Below are 21,297 nucleotides of genomic sequence, written 5' to 3' on the forward strand. Positions count from 1 at the left end.
CACTCCTTTAAGGAAAAATCTGGCCCCAAATTTCAGAATTTCAAAAGTATACATGTTGGTTTATTACTTAAAGTGATACAGCTTAGACATCTATATAGCTTGTAGCTAAAATTTGTGGATATTTAAAGTAATATAAACTTAGCTTCATATTTTTTTTATTGGACCCAAGTAATTTCCTTTATAATACTAGTCAGTAAACTTCTAAAAATATTCTTATTTTAATGCACTTTGTATGTTTTCTGGGTCTTTGTTGTTGTGGTTGCAGAATTAGTTTAATGGAAACATCTCCCCTTATCGAATTTCTAACAAAATAGTCTAGATGGATCACCAATAAAAGGCACGTTTGTTTGGAATTGCCCTTATAACTATACTAACAAATCTTAAGAAAAAGAACTAATTTGGGATAGTATTATCTGATTTTTTTTCAGTGTCTTCCTTGATATAAAATTAAATTTAAATCTGATTTTTTCTGAGTGTAACAAATATACAATTTGAGGGTGTGGCCCAAAGGATTTTTTTTAAATGCCATTAAAGGGTCCTATAAGGTAGATTATATTTCCTTTTATAGAAAAGAGTTGTACACATTTGAAACATTGGTTTCTTACAGTGTTTTTAACTGTTGGACAAACAAGAACGAAAAATTCATTTTTTGTTAGAATTAAATATCTTTTGGCAGTGCCAGAAAGGGTTTCTAGATAAATCTTGGTTGTTCTATTTTAAAAAGGTGCTGACTGGGGCGCCTGGGTGGCGCAGTCGGTTGAGCGTCCGACTTCAGCCAGGTCACGATCTCGGGGTCCGTGAGTTCGAGCCCTGCATCGGGCTCTGGGCTGATGGCTCAGAGCCTGGAGCGTGTTTCGGATTCTGTGTCTCTCTCTCTCTCTGCCCCTCCCCCGTTCATGCTCTGTCTCTCTCTGTCCCAAAAATAAATAAACGTTGAAAAAAAATTTTTTTTAAAAAATAAAAAGGTGCTGAGGAGGAAGACTATATGGGTCGCAGATTTCACTTGCTGCTGCGTCAAACTTTCTCTTATAACTACAAAATAAACCCATTTCATAGCCAGCCAATTGCCTAAAAACTCTCATAGGGTATGCTCAACACATGGTTCTTGAGTTTTATTCTAATACCTCAAGTGGCAAGGAGCTCACTCACTCTTACAAAGCAGATTAATAATTACAGACAATGCTGAATATTAGAAGGCAGACTAATATTATAGACAGTTCTAAATAACACAAAGTAATTAAATCCTTTATTGAACAAGTGTTTATTTTTCCTTTTTTTGAATTGACATCTGCTGTTCTCTACGTCCTCTACCTTTTGTTTTAATCCTGCCTTCTGAACTAATTCCTCTTCCACATGACAGCCGTTCAGTGATCTTATAGAAACAGTGAATAAGGTTAAAATGAACCCCAAAGCCCTTCTCATCCAAACTTCATTTGCTACATCCCTCACCAAGTAATGGTCCAGCATAAGTTTGACTATGCCTTGCGGTGGTGGAGGCGGTTATGTTCCACATGCAGTTCTGAATCCATTTAAAGTAGCTCTTAGGGGCACCTGGGTGGCTCAGTAGGTTAAGTGTCCAACTTTTGGTTTTGGCTAAGGTCATGATCTCACAGTTCCTGGGATGGAGCCCCACATCTGGCTCAGTGCTGACAACATGGAGCCTGCTTGGTACCCTCTCTCTCTGCTCATTTTTTCCTCTCTCTCTCCTTTCTCTCTCTCTCTCGCTCTCAAAATGAATACACTTTAAAGTAGCTCTTACTAGGGACACCTGGGTGGCTCAGTTGGTTAAGCGTCCATCTTCAGCTCAGGTCATGATCTCAGATCAAGCCCTGCATCAGGCTCTCTGCAGTCAGCACAGAGCCCACTTCAGATCCTGTGCTTCCCTCTTTCTCTGCCCCTTTCCCACTTGTAACACTTACGAGCTTTCTCTCTCTCTCTCTCTCAAAAATAAACATTAAATAAATAAATAAATAAATAAATAAATAACGTGCTCTTACATCCCATCTCATCTTCCCCTGCTCCAGTCATCCATTCCTCATGTGAGAATTGTGTGCTCTCTTACTATTTTGGTTGTTCTCTGCGTATGCTCCTGTCTCTGTTCTCCTTAAAGGGTAATGTCCGGAAATTAAACACATTAATGCAGCTGGACTAAATGGGAGATAGCCTCCCTTCTTCTGTTTATGTTATAGCCCAGAATTAGACTGGCTTTAAACAGCATTAGCTGTCATATCGTATACTGATGCATACGTTTATTATCAACTTAAATTCTAAAGTGTTTTTTCTCACTGCGTAACCCTTAGCTCCTCAATTGTGTTTTTATGTAGTTTATTTGTTGGATCCAAATACTAGTCCTTACTTTTATTTCCACATTATTAGTACACTCTAATTCTGCCATCCAACAAATATTATATTTCTTCTTCTGTCCCATTTTCTGGAGATCTAAGACATAAGTGTAAAAACAGATATACATAGATAGAGAGAAATTATTCTCAGATCCAAAGTTGGAGAAGACTAATCTAATTCGCTGATACAGATGTTAAATGTTGAATGGATCAGGACTGAGAACATGAACTACATGACCAATTAAGCACTATTATGTAGGTAAATTGTTCAATTGGTTATAAATCCACTATTTTTATTGGCTTTCAGTTCAGGTTTCTCAATTTAGTATGTAAGGATAATGTAAGAGACCCAGACAAATCTCTTGCTGTAATCTGGTTATAGATGTGCATCCATCTATTAACAACTTTTTAAAAAGGAAATAAAGAAGGAGCACCTGGGTGGTTCAGTTGGTTAAGCTACTGACTCTTGATTTCAGCTCAGGTCATGATCTCATAGTTCCTGACTTCAAGCCCAGCTTCAGGTTCTGTGCTGTCAGTGTGGGGCCTGCTTGGGATTCTCTCTTTCCTCTCTCTCTCTGCCTCTCTGTCTCTCTCAAAAATAAATAAATAAACATTTTAAAAAGGAAATAAAGAAAATATTTTTAATGTTTTTTAATGTTTATTGATGAGAGACAGAGACAGAGCACGAGTGGTGGAGGACAGAGAGAGGAGACACAGAATCCAAAGCAGGCTCCAGGCTCTGCGCTGTCCAGACCAAGCCCGACACGGGGCTCAAACTCACAAACTGCGAGATCATGACCTGAGTCGAAGTTGGATGCTTAACTGACTGAGCCACCAGGCTCCCCTAAAGAAAATATTTTTAAACATCACCTTTTTGGGCTTTTTTTGCAAAATTTCTCCAACAATCTAGTCTTGACTTAATAAAATTTTACCAGTCTGTCTATATTTTGCAGAATTTATCTTCCTCCTTTTTTTTCTTCTATTACTTCTATTTTTTTTTTCACAGTTCCTAAAAAAAAATTATCTGAATGGTTTGATAATTATTGTGGCAAATGCTCAGTATTTTGAAAGTCATTTCTTCAAGCTCTACAGTCTAAGGAAGTCATTTCTTCAGATAGATTTAGATTCCCAAAGTTTTCACGTCTAGTCTCTTCACTTTTCTTGGTGTTTTATACTACCAACATGTATGCCAATTTTTAATTGATATATATATATATATATATATATATATATATATATATATTCAGTTTGATAGACAATTAGAAGCTAAATACGAATTGACTGCTATTGTTTTCTTGTATCAACTATTAACATTTTACTCTATATATTTTATATATATTTTTTTCTGTATGATATATATATAACATTTACTCTCTCTCTATCTATCTATCTATCTATATATATATATTTCTGTTTGATAGAGAATTAGAAGCTAAATAGGAATTGACTGCTATTGCTTTCTTGTATCACCTATTAACATTTTACTCTATATATTTTATATATATATTTTTTTCTGTTTGATATATATATATAACATTTACTCTCTCTCTATATATATATATTTTTTTTTCTGTTTGATATAGAATTAGAAGCTAAATAGGAATTGACTGGTATTGCTTTCTTGTATCAACTATTAACATTTTACTCTCAGTTGACCAAAGTGGGGGAAAAAAGGTCTATTCTTTTATTATTCTTCTTTTGATTCTAACTAAAAATCCTCTTCTAGCCCTTAGTATTTTTTTCCCCAAACTCAGTGGGACCTTAGTGCTCCTGACACAAATTTAAATGCTCCATGCCACTTTCCTGTATTAATCCTTTTACTTCTACTTCTTTTTTCCTTTCTTTCCTTACATTTAATTATGTTCATCGTAACAAAGGAAATCATACAAAGGATAGGAGACTGGAAGGGAACTTAAGGGCCTGATAATTCACAAATAGGATAATGATGCCTTGGAAAAACTGATTCCGGTAGTTCCTTTGAAAATATTTTTTTTCTTAGTCACTTTTTTGTGCCATTTTCTAAACATTAAACAATTTCCCCATTTTATAAGTCAAGAAATATGGATAATTGTAGTATTAATGTGCTATGAGGCTTCATCCCAGTCCTGGAAAATGATAAATTATTCTTCCTCACTTTTGCGTTCCATAATTACTAATATCCCTTATCACATAAGGAGAAGGGCTGACGGTGCCTTCTGTGTAAATAAGTAATTTAATTTTAATAATGATATGATAGGCATACATCTTGTAATTTTTTTAGCCACATATGGGAATCATAAAAGTTGTAGCCGATGAAGTGGCGGAACTGGTTACTTATCTGAGTAAACCAGATGCTCCCTGGGTTTTAAAACATAAACTTTGTTCCTTGTGGGTGCTGACATTGGAGACCCATTGAGGGAAAAAACAAGGCCTATGAAATATGGGTGTATTTTGGAGTCTGGGCTGTTGCTTTCGGATCTTCTAAGACATCAGAGAAATATTTTTCCTTGGTCTTACTTATGTGTGATATCATCACTTCATGTGCTCAAAAACAGAACCCAGTTCTTTCTTCTTTTTTCTTTAGTGGCAAATAAGGCAAACATTTCATTTAGTGTTTATTACGTTAAAAGACCATGTTACACTTTGAATTAGGTCTTGTAATCATAGGAAGAAAAATGTTGCTTCTGTTCTATATGCCAAATTTCTTTGATAACTGGAATATTAAGTACATTTAAATAATGAGAGGATTGACACTATCAGAAATTTCAGCTAACAGCTTATTTTGAGCCCTCATTTTCAGTAACTTTCTGAGACAAGTTAGTCTTTACTCTTAACATTTTGGGCTGACTTATTATTATTGAAATATTTGAAATTAGGAGATCTAAAAAGAAATTTGAGGTAAAAAAGGAGTTTGAATATGGTCAGTGTAGATGTTTCAAGTTAATTATATATGCAAATAAATACTACTTTACAAAATTAAATGATAAGCATTATAGTATGTTACAACTTCATATCAAAAGTGTACTGCCTTCCATTAAATAACAATATCATCAACCACAACCAGGAAATTAAAACCAAAAAGTAGAAAGTTTGTATTATGATTGCCAATATCCATATCATTATGAAGTTTAGATTTAATTTCACAGAAGTCAGGAAATTCTATTCCGAGATTCCCAAAGACCCATAACTCTTAACATGGATTACCACCGCTTCTTTCATTAGGAGCTCAAATCATGGGACTCCTCCCAGATGGATCCATCACTGTGGGATGCAGTACTTTCTTTTCAACAAGGAATCACACCTTCTTCTGTTCTTTCTCATGGAGGTCGTAAATAGCAATCACCTTTGGAAGGTTTTATGATTTAAGAACAGTGCTCTGAATTACAACATGTGATGGAGGCACTGAGAACTTGTAACTCTTTCTTTAAATGCTAATACAACAAGATAAAGTTCCTCGAATGGACTATCGAATGTATTATCTCTTTTCTGAAGCAAAGCTTTTCGACATCTGTCTTGTTTCCAATTCAACATTCAAAACACTAGATCGGAGACCTTTGACTGCTGGTCTATGGGCCAAATCCTCCCTTCCAAAGGTATTTTTGTTTGGACTATAATTTTTGCTTTAAGTAAATTTGAATTGGTTATGAACATTTAGTATCTGAAACATTCTTTCAAAAAAAAATCCTGGGATTTCTTGCTTCCCTTGAAGCACATGAAGATGTAACAGCCCTGTCTGCTTTCCCCTAAGGCAAAATAAGTGGCGTCCTCATTGTTTCCTTTTAGCCCTGACTTGGCTCCTGTGCAGCCAAGTCTGCCCGCTTCCTCTGGTGATAAACTTGTTATTTTATCTATATTATTGGCCTAGTGCTTATAGTCATTTGAGTTTAGTCCGTATGCACAAGGGACATCAAATATAAAGATAACTATAGGGCATTCAAACATGTTCTAAATTGCAATCAATATTTTAGCCCAGTATGGAAACCTGCAAATTTCAGGAATGCTTTCAAGCCACCGACTAATTTTATGTAATTGAATAGCCCTTTGGGAAAACACTAAAAATGTAGGATGCAGACCAAAGAGGGACATTAGAGAACAGGACCAATTATAAAGTATCTAGAGTAGGATTAGTGGAGAAAGATATCTAGAGTAGTATTACTCCAAGTAACATTACTCTCTGGTGAATTTGCACAAGTACTCTATTGTCTTTTTTGGTACTAAGGTCATTTTGAAGAGCTCCATTATCTCAGAGGGCTATCAGACATTTGCTGTGGGCTCAAATTTATTTATGGAAGATAGTGACCTTCAGAGGTAGAGTAGAAAATACAAGGGTAACTCTCCACCCATATAGCTGAGCCCCATGGGACTCTCACCAGCTTTCACAGGCTGGCTTCCAGACATCTACCTCTTTCTTGGGAAGGAGAAGAGAGGCTACCATCCAGGGAGCATACCAAAGGAATTTTAGAGTCAACTCAATCTAATATCATACAAAGGAAGTTTAGCAAATACCATTAGCCCAGACCCTAGAGTTTTTAGGGAATAACAGGGCACTTTTGATTTTTCTCCCAGAATGAAGAATGCAAAAAACTTGAATTTTTCTCACAGGCTACTGGACAAATAGTTATTTTCCCTTCAGTATAAGGTACCCTGTCAGCTATTGAATCCTCTGTTTTCTTGGTACTGTCCTTTCCTGATGCATACTGTGCCTCCTTGCCCTGATGTAGCCCTTTCAGAAAATGAATAGAGTATATTCAAGTTGAGTTGAGCCCTTGACCTGCCAACTTCAACTACAAAGCACCCTTGGTTTTATAGAAGCATAGATGCAAAATAATATTGTATTGCACATCATCATGATGCTGTGCCATCCTAGAGGGAAGTTTCCTTGAGAATTAAAAGATTAATAGTTTGGGCTCCATAATTCAGAATTTGTATTTCAAATGCAAATTGTATGAAATTCAGATGGGGTGGAATTTAAGCTTGCTTTTGCATTATTTTTTTTTGTTTTTTTTTTAATGTTTATTTTTGAGAGAGAAAGAGACAGAGTGTGAGTGGGGGAGGGGCAGAGAGAAAGGGAAAACAGAATCTGAAGCAGACTCCAGGCTCTGAGCAAGCTGTCAGCACAGAGCCTGACGCGGGGCTCGAACTCACAAACTACAAGATCATGACCTGAGCCGAAGTCGGACGCTTAACCAACTGAGCCACCCAGGCTCCCCCAGTATTATATTTTTCAAGTGGAAGTTTTAAGCAAATCATTGTGCAGTGTTTGGTAATCAAATGATGTTCTAAACAAGACCTCTGGAAGGGTTTTTTTGTTTTGTTTTGTTTTGTTTTTTTTAATTTCCTGAACAAAAAATTTTCACAGGTCCATTTTTTTTTACAATTACTTGCAAAAAATGTGCTAATTATATGTGCTTATTTATTCATTACAATTGATTAAAATATATATGCTAGATAACAATTGATACGGATAGTTCTGATTAATATATAAATTGAAATCATAAAAGTAAATTTATCTTTAATTTCTATAAACTGGTTTAAATTATAATATATAATTTAGATTGCCACATGTTTAGACAGGGCATTTGCCAGACAAGCCTATATTAACAAATTTTATTGTTCAAAACTAAATTCATTGCCTTAACTTCAAATCTTACTACTCTTTCTATAACCTTTAATTCTGTTGAAGGGATCTTTGTCATCAACTTTGAAACAAGCTCACAATCCTTCTTTGAAATCCTCAGAGCCAAATGTATTTCAGGATTTAGTTTTTAGGCATTATAAAGTTAATGTTACTCATACATCACATATTGTTTGACACTCTTAGAGAGGCCTGAGGCACCCTGTAATCAAACCATCAATTTCTTCAGCAAAACACATGCACACTAAGAAGAAATATTAGTGATCATAAGTAACCTCACATATGTTCAAATAAGGTTTTGATACCAGAGGAGTTTGCTGCAAACTTAGAAAACCTTTAGTTAAACTTATAAAGAAATGTTATTTTCAGGGACTTTGGATTTTGAAATTGCAGATAAATGATCATGAACTATATTTTGATTTTTAACCTTTTCTTCATAGTTTTGCCAGGATTGTCTTCCTCAAACCTGCATATGCCATGGCACTTTCATTATGTAAATATTTCTGTGGCTTTCCACTACTTCCCCCTTTGAGCTTCTTGGAAGACCTTGCACATCTATACTCTGTCAACCATTCCAGCTCTTCCCTAAAAAAGTATGTGCTTCCCCCCAGCCAAACTCAACTTATTTCCCACCTCTTTGCTTACTGGATGTCAGACTGAAATACCTTCTTCCCTAAGCCCAAGTCCATACCCCACCTCAAATACCATTGTCCTATCCATCCTTCCTCCCCTGGCTCAAGTCCCATCTTTTAGGAGCCTTACTCCATTTCCCAACCACAATGTGCTTAAATAGCCTACTGCCTGCCCCTCTAATTACAGCACTAATTTAGCATATTTTCCACTTAAATTGGTATTCTTATGATAGCCTCCATTCTTCACTAGATTTAACCCCCCACAGCTTTTCTCACTGTAATTGGCATGTAGAATGTACTTAAGAGGCATTTATTCTAGGAAGGAATGGATATTTAGTTAATCTCTCTCTCATTCTCATCAATCTGACCTCCCACAGGAATCCTATATCCGATAGCCATTACCATTGCTTTTATCTTAACCTTGCCCAAATGGAGAATGGTGCCTACATCTCAAGGGAATACCTAAAATAGGACCCAATCTTTGTATTCCAAGTGTAGATTCAGTATTTCTTCGGTAAAGGAAAATACATTTTTCTCCTTGGTTTTAGTATTCACCTTGATGATACTATCAGGAAGGGAAGGTATCAGTGCCCTTTAAGAGTAGCCAGGCACCACGGGTCTGTATGCCCCCACATTCTGCAGGTCTCAACTTAAGTACCACTTTTTGGGGGCAGTCCTGCCAGACTAGCTGACCTTGTTAGGTCATTTTCTTTGTACTCTCATAGTTTTTGTTTTGTTAACAGTCATCCTATTCACTTTTGGGGTGTGATTTTCAATCCAAAAACTCAAGTGAGTAAAAAATAATGACTTCATTTTCCATAACAGTTTGATTTCTGAATCTGATGTGATTTCTGAAACTGAATCCTCCATTCTTCTCAGCTGACAAAAAACAAAACATCACTTTTCTTGGGATGTCCACACTTTCCTCCCCCTTTTGGACTGATTCACACTTCTGAGGTCTTATAGTATCAAAAGATTTGGAGTGGAAATTGAGAGGTACCTGGTCTTTGGCCATCAGTTCAAGTTTGCTGCTGAGAGGCAGCGTGGCTTGACTGACCTGCATGGCCCTTCACATGTAGTGTGTTGTTGCTGCATCTATAGGGCATGGGAAAATTTCTGCTACTTCTGTGCCATGGTTAATGCAAGGGAATGTTTTGCAAGGTCGCGCATGGTCTCTTGCATCTAGACATGTCATGTGGCTTTTTTGTTTGAGGTGTTGTTGTTTTCTGAAACTGCTGCTGGAAGCAGGGCTTAGGCTCTCCCTCTGCTCTTGGGGACCACAGACCTATTTCCTCTGTTCCAGTTTGGGGCAGTGTCTTTCTAGATATTTTCAGTTTCTAGAAATGTTGGTAGACAAGTTGTGTTTTCCACCCTGCCTCCTTATACCTCTTCTGAGGCAATAGCAGATGGCCAACTAAGAACCTGACTGAGGGACAAAGGAATTGGAAAAAATATGAGAAAAAGAATATATATATATATATATATATATATATATATATATATATATATGATCTCCCAGCCACATTTGTAATTGCATATTTAACATCTGCCTTTCTTGGTTATATTCTAAGTTCCCTGAAGCCTGGGATATGGCTTTCTAATCTCAATGTCCAAATATTGCCTTGTTTCTAGTAGGATCTTATTAAATTCTCCTTGATAAATGAATGAATAAATGGGAATGAAATTCAGAGACTATGATGGATGTATGGAAAGTATAATGGCTAAGGCATAGATGATGGCCAGGGTGTGAGTCTTGGCTCTTCTATTTACAGTTAAGTGGGCAAAACCTCTTCATGCCTCAAATTCCTCATCTGTCAAATAGTTGTTATGGGAATTAAAACAGCTAACGTTTATAAAGCTCTTACAATAATACCTAGCACATAGTACATATCATGTGAATGGCGACCACTGTCATCATTACCATTGTCATCATTATTTATTATCTTTATTATGAAGAAACCCTAAAACAGGACTGTTCTCTTGATGTTCTCTTAAAGAGAATAGCTCCAATTCAATGATAGCACAGTTTATATAAATAAAACTGACACAATTTTACTTTGTTTTCTCCCAGACTCTGAAGCTGTTTACCACCCTCCCCCCCCCCCCCCCCCTTATCCTGTGTCTCTGCTTCTCTGATTGCCTCAGGGTAGGGCAAAGCTTCTTCAGGAATCTTACCTTTATTCACGGGGTCTCATCTTCTGTGGCTCTTTCTTAGCCATATATCTTTAGGAAACATTACAACACCCCCTGGAATCCTTATTAGATTGTACATAACAAATGGAGCCTTTTTCAGTACGTGTGGCATAGGAAGTTTTTCATATACTTTACACTTGCCAGTGTTGGAGGGTATCTGCCATTTTTCTGCTTATTCACGGATCTTTTACAGTACAGTTTACTTAGCATTTTAGTGGCAGTAGTATTTAATGACATTTGCCAATGTAGGGACTGTATTGTTCTCTTTCTCTTCTAAATAATTTTCAAATTCACATGTATCATTTACATATAAAAAGATAATTTTTGGAGTGACTAGGGTTAACACAATAGGATGGAACTTAGAATATCTATTAAAAAGAAAAATAGGGGCGCCTGGGTGGCTCAGTCGGTTAAGCGTCTGACTTCGGCTCAGGTCATGATCTCTCAGTCTGTGAGTTCGAGCCCCGCGTTGGGCTCTGTGCTGACCGCTTAGAGCCTGGAGCCTGTTTCAGATTCTGTGTCTCCCTTTCTCTGACCCTCCCCTGTTCATGCTCTGTCTCTGTCTCAAAAATAAATAAACATTAAAAAAAATTAAAAAAAAAAGAAAAATTAACTTTTTGAATCAACATCATATTCAGCCCAGAAAGCTAGTTCTTCCCCATAATTAATATTTCTATAAGCCAATCCTTTTCAGTCCGTTAGAAATTCTGATTTTCTCAGGCCCATGGCATTTGACTATTCAAAGGATTCCATTGCTATTTAGCTTCATGTAGTTAATTTTTCTATTAAGACAGATTTTACCATCTACTGCAGAATGAAATGATTTAGCAGCAAATTCCTTTCTCTTAATTTCTTTTCTTTGCCTATTTTGTTTTCTAACAGTTCCTGCTGTTAAACTCAAGTTATTCTTTTACCTAAATATTTCTGCATCCTATACAATGTTTTCCCATGTGGTCTTTCTTAGCTAGAAATCATTTTATCAATGTCTCGGAATATTCATCTTTATTTATGCTGCACACATACCTACTGTAATGGTTGTGTTGTTATGCATGATATATTGGGGGCTAACAGAATCATGATACTATTTACATTATGGAGAAACTCAGGGATTTTCATTTCTTAGCATAACACATATTTTTTCTTCCAATATGATTTGCTATTGGGGGTCCACCTTTATAATTAAAATAATAGTTTAATTTTTCCTCTGTACCTCTACAATCTCAGTTATACTCCCCTGTGCATATCAGTGAGCATCACTGTCAGTGGCATTGCCCATTGTTAGTTTCTAGATTACCTCTACGTGCAACAGTGAGTGGAGGAATTCAGTTCATGTGCATTTATACAACACAACGGATGATGCAGTTTTCATTAATGAGTCATTCTGAGTCATTTGCCTGTGTAGAAATTTGTGAGGTGAGTTAGTGTTTCTCCTACTTTTACAACCACATTTTATTATTTCTCTTTGTGGTTGCCTCTTCCTCTGCTCATCCCTAAAATCGAAGTCTTTCCAAGAGCTGTTTTCTAGGTCTGTTCTCTCTCCAACCTCTCTACATGACTTCAGGCAGCCCTATGACTTGTCATTCTCACTTCTCTCCTGACGATTTTATATGCATATCTAGCTGCCATGCCTTGGCTGTTCTTAGATGCCTCAAATTCAACAAGTCCCTAGCTGAATTCACCATCCATGAACACCTACCTGCCCAGAAAACCCACTCATTACTAGTGTTTCCTCTATCATCCTCCAGCGTTCAGGCTAGACATGTAGGACCACTCACTGCTCCTCCTTCTCCCTTATGTTCTCAGCCAAACTGCAAGTGCTGCATATTCCACCTCCTTAATATCACTTGAAACTATGGATTTGTCCCTTCTCTGGTCCTAGGGTATCGTCTCTCAACTAGACTATTATAACATTTTCCTAAATGATATCTCTGTCTTTAGTTCTCTTGCTCTACCAACCCTCTTCCCCTCACTCGTGTGGCTTGGGAAGTTTCCCAGAGATCCTCAAACCTACCATCAGGCACACTTTTATTTACTCTGTGGCCCCTCTCCTTCCCCACCAAAACGGTCATCCCTCCATATGATTACTGCTTGCTTATTTTTTCCTGTTTCCCCACTAGATGTTGACCCCTGTAAGCCTGGGGTCATGCTCACCATTCGATTCCCATGCCTAGGCAGTGAACACTGCATGGAAGACAGTCAATAAATACTTTTTAAATATTGGTGGTGTTAGTCAAGTTCTAATATACCAACTATAAAAGTAGAAAGAAATTAAAGACATATAAATTGCATGATGAGAAAGTCTGGAATTAAAAGTCCTGGATTAAATTCTTGGCTCTATAGTTGCCTTATTGAATACTTTTGACCAAACACAAAGTTTTCTCACTATAATGTAATCATATAACACCATTACTGAGTATACAATACACAATAGCATCTTGAATTATGGCTCTGTAAGTAGTTAGAAGCATCTCTTATGTAATATGTATTTGTTCAACATTTCTTTGGGGTAGGCTTGCCTCTTTGCTTGTAGAAGGTAATGAAGGAATATAGACTTTCTCCTAACATGGTGTCAAAACACTGGTCCAAGATAGTAACCTACTTCACAGGATGTCACAGGATTTAGTGTTTAATTAAGCAATTGTTTAGTTGCTTGAGTATGCTCTCAAGAGGAAAATGGGTTGAATATTTTACACTCTTATACATCCAATTTCTTAAAAATTCAAAATATTTGGGAGTGAAAATTGTACACATTATTTTAACATTTTAGCTTATTCCCGGACTCTTTCTCCATGTTTTTCTGGAGAGACAGTTTTTTCCCACACCCACTTGAACCATCTGTGTACCAGGCAAGTTTTCCAAGATGTAAAACCAAGTGAAATATGTCCATTCCATTTATTTAGAAAGGACTATGACTAATGATATCATGGAAAAAAATGGCGTAGTTAATGAAAAAGTGCACTCTGTGTGAATGGCCAGGGAGGACTAACTCTTATGGCCACGTAAAGCCATGACTTACAGATAAGTATTCACCACCAGTACTTTCCAAACTTATCCACCAAAGACCTCCTGTGGGAAGAAGAGGGTTAGTTCAGTATTACCTGTAATGTAGAGGTATCCCCTGTGAGATGAGGTTCTCTACCATGATCAAATGGTAAAAGTTTTAAAAATTTGTGCAAATTTTGCACTCTACCTCATAATATGACATTGCTTTACATAAAAATATTTAAAATTATTTAACATTTGTCAAACTTGACTCTTAAGGAAGATGTGCCATATTTATTATTGCCTTTACATAACCCCTATCCACTGCCTCCACCCCACCCCACCCTGGCATGTAGCCTTCAAGCATTACTACAGTTTTGAAGAGCACCAGGTCCTAGGAAATTGCAGCCTAAGCCATGGGATTTTTGTTAGAATTTAAGAGAATTCTTCCACATGTCCCTTTCTACTTTGTTACGTATAAACTTCTGAAATCCTTTTGCCTAGCTCATTAATAAAATCTTTACAATGTAGCTCTAAGCACCTAATCGGTAGCATTTTCTACAGTTAAGATGATTGAGAAATATAAAATCAGCTTCCTCAAATAGAGATTTTTCTGTTTAGTGAAAAGGATCTATCTGAGATGAGAATTACCTATCCACTTCCCTCTTTAGATCTCGCTAACACTGGAAACCAAACTAAGAAGTTATGAAGCTTTCTGTGAGCATTTAGAAAATATGATCAAACGGCAAGCTGGTCATGTTCAGATATGAGTACAAGAAGTGACTTATTTATACATTCAAATTTCAAAACTTTTGTTAAGTCCTACCATGTGTGCTGTTAAAGGCTTTTAATTTTAAATTATTTTTGTTAGATAATCCTGTTCAAAGTGACATTATGATTTATCGCCACTAGTCAAGATTCTGATCCCTCATACACTTCTTGTTTGTATCTGTTTTTGTTCTTTGTTACATAAAGACGACGTTTATATATAAAATTCTGACTGTGTAATATAGGGCTAATGAGTCACAGATGGAAAGATGCTGGCACATTACCATCTAATAACATTTTAAACTCATATTCCATAGTAAAACAAAAGCAAATTGTACACATCTGTTTTCCAACTTGTAGCATTTCTGAATTTGGGTAGCATCTATGTTTCAAGGGCTTTTACTTAGGGAGAAGAAAAAAGAGGATACAGGTCACCTCAAAATTACCCAGACACTTAATAACCTTATCAGAAAGGATTTGCTAAAACAGATAAGATGTCCTCTGCTTTTGCTTCCTGAGAAGTCCCAGCTCCAAAGAATGTAAGTCAAAGTCATTAGGGCTGAAGAGATGTCTTCATGCTGCAAACATAATTTTATTGGTTCTTTTAAAAAAAGAAAAGTAGGGGCGCCTGGGTGGCGCAGTCGGTTAAGTGTCTGACTTCAGCCAGGTCACGATCTCGCGGTCCGTGAGTTCGAGCCCCGCGTCAGGCTCAGGGCTGATGGCTCAGAGCCTGGAGCCTGTTTCCGATTCTGTGTCTCCCTCTCTCTCTGCCCCTCCCCCGTTCATGCTCTGTCTCTCTCTGTCCCAAAAATAAATAAACGTTGAAAAAAAGAAAGAAAGAAAGAAAAGTATATCCCAAATAAGGCGGAAATAAGGCAGAGGACTATGCCAAGACTAACAGAATTTCGAAAACTAGAAATGTATGGGCTTTTACTAAGGATATCCTCATAATAGATTTGGGCAGAAGAGGGGAAGGGCAGTGAGCAAGAAGGAGCGTCTGGGAAGCCTGCAGACACTTGAGTCCATGTAAGCTGTGGTTGCTGTTTATTTTATTTGCATGGTAAACATGTTCTGTGTGGAGAAAAAAATGGAATAAAAGGCTGCAATATGTCATATCAGAAAAGATACAGAGCACAGACCAAAGTTCTCTCTCAGACCTACCCAACTGATAGCACCTATGAAGACAGGATAGTACAAGTTAGTGAAGTACAAGTCTCTAAAATATCTCTCCCCTGTTCTCCTTGGTTAAGGAATTCAAAACCACTTTTCTGCTTCAAGGGGTTGTGTGAACTGTCAAGTTCTTTTGGAAAAGTTACATGACAGAAGTGATTACTGCAGAGTGTGACCATAAATCCCTCTGACATGAAATACACATGTTGTAGGAGACAGATTTCTACCCACCATCTCTGCAGGAATTCCTGAAACAGGAAAGATCTGAGAATCATCATATGATTGGAGAGAGAAATTTTGATATGTGGGTGGTAAGACTATCTTTTGTGAGGCAAACTGCATTTATTCTGAGAAATACTTCTGATCAGACTGCAAAATTCTGTTCAGTATTGTCCAAAAAAAAAAAAAAAAAAAGAACTAATAGAATTAATACATGTATGTCCTGAGTTGTAAACAGAATATCCATGGAGGGAAATTACGGTGTTGCTTTCATAACAGTGTCTGCAGTTATCTCTATATTGTGCTAACATTTTGTATGTAAGATTCTAGAAGTGCTAAGAGTATATACACGGATCCCAGTGTAACTGCCACAAGAGAAGTTACAATGAGTTCTCAATCTGGCCTTTCCATTTAAGGAATGTGTTGCCTGGGGGCCTTGTGTGTCTGATTTCCTTTACAGTGTGTCAAACAAGACAAGACTTAGAGCTGGGACAGGGTGGCATTAGATACACGCTTGTTTTGTTTGTCCATTAGTAGAATGTCTGTGTGACGTTTTGTGTCGTGTTGTTTTGGTGCTGTCCCACGTCCATAGGGTCTGCCAGGCTTCCCCACAGTTGCTGCTCTCCACAGTAATCAGATCCTCACCGTCAAGGTTTGTGGTTGGCACCCATGCTGCTCAGTCAGAGCCCGCAATCAGCATAAGAGTGAGCGAGAACAGCTAAATTGGCTTGCCAAGTCCACTTGCTCTTTTCACCATATGCATTGAGTTATTGGATCCTTGGGACCTCGCCTACATCAGCGAGGTCAAATATCTATTGAGGAGAATCTTGAACAGAAAGAGAGAAGGATATTGAAGTTGAGCAAGGGTAATGAAGAGAGGCAGACTTGGCTATCTAGGACCGAGCCACACCTTGATGGTTTAATTTGCACGCATGCCAACACTCTGTGATGTTTTTCGGTTAAATGATCAGTTAAATGATCCTAAGTATTATGGACTTAGGGCATTTATAAAATGGCAGTCGCGTTCCTGCCACGTTATGCTGGTTGACAAGTCTGACGGAATTTGAACTGGTGCTTGGTCTCTAGACTCTCTGCTCAGAGGGCAGGATGTGGGTGATGGGAGCTTTCCTGCTTCTTTAACATACTACATGAAAGAGGCCTAACAGCCACAGTGGAATGATGGGATCCAAAAGATTCCTCCCTCACTAAAAATCTGTTCTTGCCATCCTATCTTAGGGTTATATTTCCTTCAAGAAGAGCCAGATAGTCTGATGTCAGACACAAGCACCAGTTCCATTTTGTTTAATGGTCATTATAAGCCTAATGTGAATATCTTTATTTCTTTCTTGGGGCCTTCTGATGTCTATTCTCCAACTCTCTCACCTCTGAACTTCAACCTTTGACCTCACCTGACTGATCAGATGGTGTTTCCTAAAATCAATCATGGGTTTCTCTCTGCTGATCAGCAGCTCATTAAACGCCGCCTCATTAAGGTAGTGCTTATTCTTGCTCAAGTCTGATTTCTTCTTTACATTCAGTGATTACTCCATTTACTGTTGCTTTACCATTCATCTCTCATGGGTGGGGGTGGGGTGGGGGTATTTATTTGGAAATATCCTAGAACAAAATTATGTCTCGTGAGCTGCATTTGTTTGAATTGTATATGAAAGTACCAAAGTAAAAAGGTATAGAATGCCTAATTTTTTCTTAATTAAAAAAAAAAAAAAGCTTAAGTTATATCCAGTAATAGATCCAGTTTCCAAGCTCTCTGGCTTTGGTAATTTATAAATTATTATACAGTTTGACAAGAGTCTGTATGTTTAATTTTGTAGGTTATGAAAGAGTAAACACATTTGTCCAGCTACAAATGCAGTCATTTTATTAAACAAGGTGAATATAACTGATGCAGCATTGTCACGAATTAAGTTATGCAGAACTTTTCTAACAGCTCTGAATATCATGATAACATACACACTATTTCCAAGAGCTGTGAGTGCTGGTTCCTGAGCTGCTTTGATTTTAATAGCATCTACTCAGCTCACCCAGCATGAATATTTATTTGCTCCCTGCTGGCAGGCAAATTGCCTACAGGCTTCATGTTTCTGATTGTTCTGGTTCTTTTCATAGTGTAAATGTGGATTAGATAATACAAATTTAAAGTGTTGAAAAGAAGACCTGGATCTTTATCTTTCATGGTCACTGTTGGTCTGTTCGGTTCTCCATTGTAGGGTGACCAAGGGCAGGCTGGGCCTCCAGGACCTCCAGGCCCTCCCGGCCCAAGAGGACCTCCTGGGGACACAGGGAAAGATGGCCCTCGTGGAATGCCAGGAGTGCCTGTGAGTTGCATTTTGGATCCATTCGTTTTAAGGGTCAGCACTGGGATGGAATGGGAAAAGGAGGGGCCATGGGAGTAGGGGGTTGCAGGAAGTGGGGTGATAGGAAAGTCCCCAAGCAGAGAGGGTGCTGCCAGCAGGATTCTTCTTTACCACTCAATCCACGGGGAACCCACATGAACCACAGAGAGACCTGGAGATGGAAACTAAACTGGCTTTCAGGTAAGCCTCAAGAAGTCCATGATTCCTGATCTCACTTGTGTCCTGACTACCCTAGAACACATGAATGTCTTTGGCTTACATGGGAGAATAGCTTGAAAATATAGGTGAGAGATTGGGAATTCTCCAAAGGATCAGTGATAGAGAAAATAAAGTCCCATATGACTTATGGAAGGCAAAGGAGGTAAATCTTTTTAATGTTTACTGCCTTGTAAATCATCGACCAAAAAAAAAAAAAAAAGGAAGAAAGAAAAGAAAAAATGTTAATAAAACAGTAATATTAATGGTTAAAACATCAATAGGCATGGTTTGAATATCATTTGTCCTTATTAATAGAAATGATTTAAAAACAATCTCAATACTTAGATCTAAGTACTTAGTTACTAAGATTGATTAAGTGTCAATAATACAGTAGTATAGGACACTACATAAATGGTTTGATTCAGTAGACATAACCCAATAGTTTAAAGAAATATATGGCAAGGTTAAACATTTTTACATTTATATTATGGCTTTAGGACTTGAATTTCAAATTTATTGCTGAACTAATTAATCTATTTATCTATTGCTTTGACTTAAATTATTTTCCTGAGTGTTTTCATAGTACAAATCATGAAAACATTTATCCACAACGTAGAAAGTTTTTAAAACTGAAGACAACCAAAAAGAAAAAAAAATCAGCCATAGCAATTAATGTTTTGGTGTATTTCATTTTTATATTCCTATGTTTATGTATTTTTTTAATAAGTGGTTCTCTTTGTAAGAATGTAGAGTACTTTATGACTTTTCTGAGACAGCTTTCTTGAAAGCCCTGTTTCCCTTTCTGAACATGGCTGTAAATTTGTCATATGAAATGTAGGATTGACTCCCAACCTATTATTTCCTGGTCTTTAGGACGGCTTTCACCGAACCATCAAAGGTAGTGATTCCATCCTGAAATTGCCTTCACAGTTCTCACCTTTTTTTGGAATGATATCCCAAAAGATAGAGAAAGCACACCTCTAGGGATAGTTAAAGCTCCCCAAAGAATTGCTGGTTGCTGACAAAGATACCTTGAGTGTTTCTTCCACTAAGAAGAGTAGTTGAAATCATTTTGATGGTACAAAATTAGATCATTGGATCTTGTATATTCCTCAAGGTATAGATTACTTTTAAGAAATAAGATAAAGGTAAGGTATGACAAAAGAAAAAAAAAACAATTTTTCAATTTTTAAATAATTGAAAAACTATGTCATCCTTTAAATTAACATAATTCATTCATCTGAGTAAGAAATAAGAGCTTTTTACACAAAGGTATGAGCAAGGTTTTTAATTCCACAAAGGTAAATTGAACTGGATGTATAGTCTCAGAGTTAATTTTTTTTTTTTTAATTTTTTTTTTCAACGTTTATTTATTTTTTGGGACAGAGAGAGACAGAGCATGAACGGGGGAGGGTCAGAGTGAGAGGGAGACACAGAATCGGAAACAGGCTCCAGGCTCTGAGCCATCAGCCCAGAGCCCGACGCGGGGCTCGAACTCACGGACCGCGAGATCGTGACCTGGCTGAAGCCGGACGCTTAACCGACTGCGCCACCCAGGCGCCCCCAGAGTTAATTTTTATATACGATGATAACCACTAGAAAAAGGTTTTACGAAAACAAACTGAAAGTACTCATTTTTAAAGTCCAACAACTTTTATATATATTGGATATGACAAGACTGGTTTTTCCAAAAAATATCTGTTGCCAATGACTATCAATATAATAATATGACAATAAAACATAATAAGGAATTTGGTAGGAATCTGAGTATTAGAAAACTATGATAGTGGTATGATATAGCACAAATTCTATGTATTTTAACATATGCTATTAATTTTAATAAAACATATCACTTCAGCCATCATTAATCCAGGAAAACAAATTCAAAATCAATCTCTGCACATTTTATTATTTAATGCCTGTACTAAGAGCAATTATGTCTCTATCCTATATATGGAAGTTCTGAGTTCTCATAAAGAGGCCAGATCATCATCTTTATGTCATCATGAACAGAACATAATAAATGTTACTGGAATTACAATTAAATATTTTTCTAGGACCCTTTATTGACTTACAGTATAACCATTCCTACTAGTTTTATTTAGAATACATTCTTGGCATAATTCTTAAATCTATGCTGTAATCTAGACTCACTTTATTAAATCCTAAAATGTTTATAAAATGAATTTGAAGGAAGAACACTGGCTTTCTTTTCATTGCATTGTGTTTGCATTCCTCTATGTAGCCTGCAAAGTATATTTGACATTCATGCGTCCCTGTGGGTATTGTGAAAAAGAAAAAAAAAACAATTAAAATGGCTTTTTAATGTTTATAGCATTAATAAATATTATCACTGTTCTTTTTTAAGGGTGAACCAGGGAAACCAGGAGAACAAGGCTTGATGGCAAGTATCTTAATTTATTTTTCTATACTAAAAATAATGGAAGTCCAAATTATTCAAAAGTGTGGTCAAGATTATATGTAACAAATGTTATCATCATATGACCTATAAGGAAAAGAGTGAAAATTAGTAAAAATGGAAAAAGAATGTGGCCTGTCTTTTGTGAAGATCACAAAGCAGCACATCCACAGAACTGACCGAGAGGAAAAAGTAGGAGATTCCAGGTGGGAGGAATGACAGCAAGGAAGGTCAAAGGACAGAATATGCTTTGTTCAGCCGCTATAAAGGAAGATTAAGTTCAGGGATATGCCTATTAGCTTAAATAGGAATGAATTTTCAAAGGGTTCAGGTGTTGCTAATCATGAATTAGTATAGTGAAACTTCCACAGGGATTCAAGGAGTT

General features: G+C 36.9%; 1 protein-coding gene across 1 annotated transcript in view; it reads left to right on the top strand.

Annotated features, from left to right (window-relative positions):
- The window catches only part of COL25A1 (collagen type XXV alpha 1 chain), a 471,130-nt gene that overhangs the window by 336,047 nt on the left and 113,786 nt on the right, over window positions 1-21,297 (top strand). The window contains exons 8-10 of the mRNA XM_047856433.1: window positions 16,513-16,572; window positions 18,149-18,256; window positions 20,862-20,897. Coding sequence (XP_047712389.1) covers window positions 16,513-16,572; window positions 18,149-18,256; window positions 20,862-20,897 — 204 coding nt within the window. The remainder of the gene's footprint in view (window positions 1-16,512; window positions 16,573-18,148; window positions 18,257-20,861; window positions 20,898-21,297) is intronic.

This window comes from Prionailurus viverrinus, chromosome B1, assembly GCF_022837055.1.
Source record: "Prionailurus viverrinus isolate Anna chromosome B1, UM_Priviv_1.0, whole genome shotgun sequence".
Classification (NCBI taxonomy): Eukaryota; Metazoa; Chordata; class Mammalia; order Carnivora; family Felidae; genus Prionailurus; species Prionailurus viverrinus.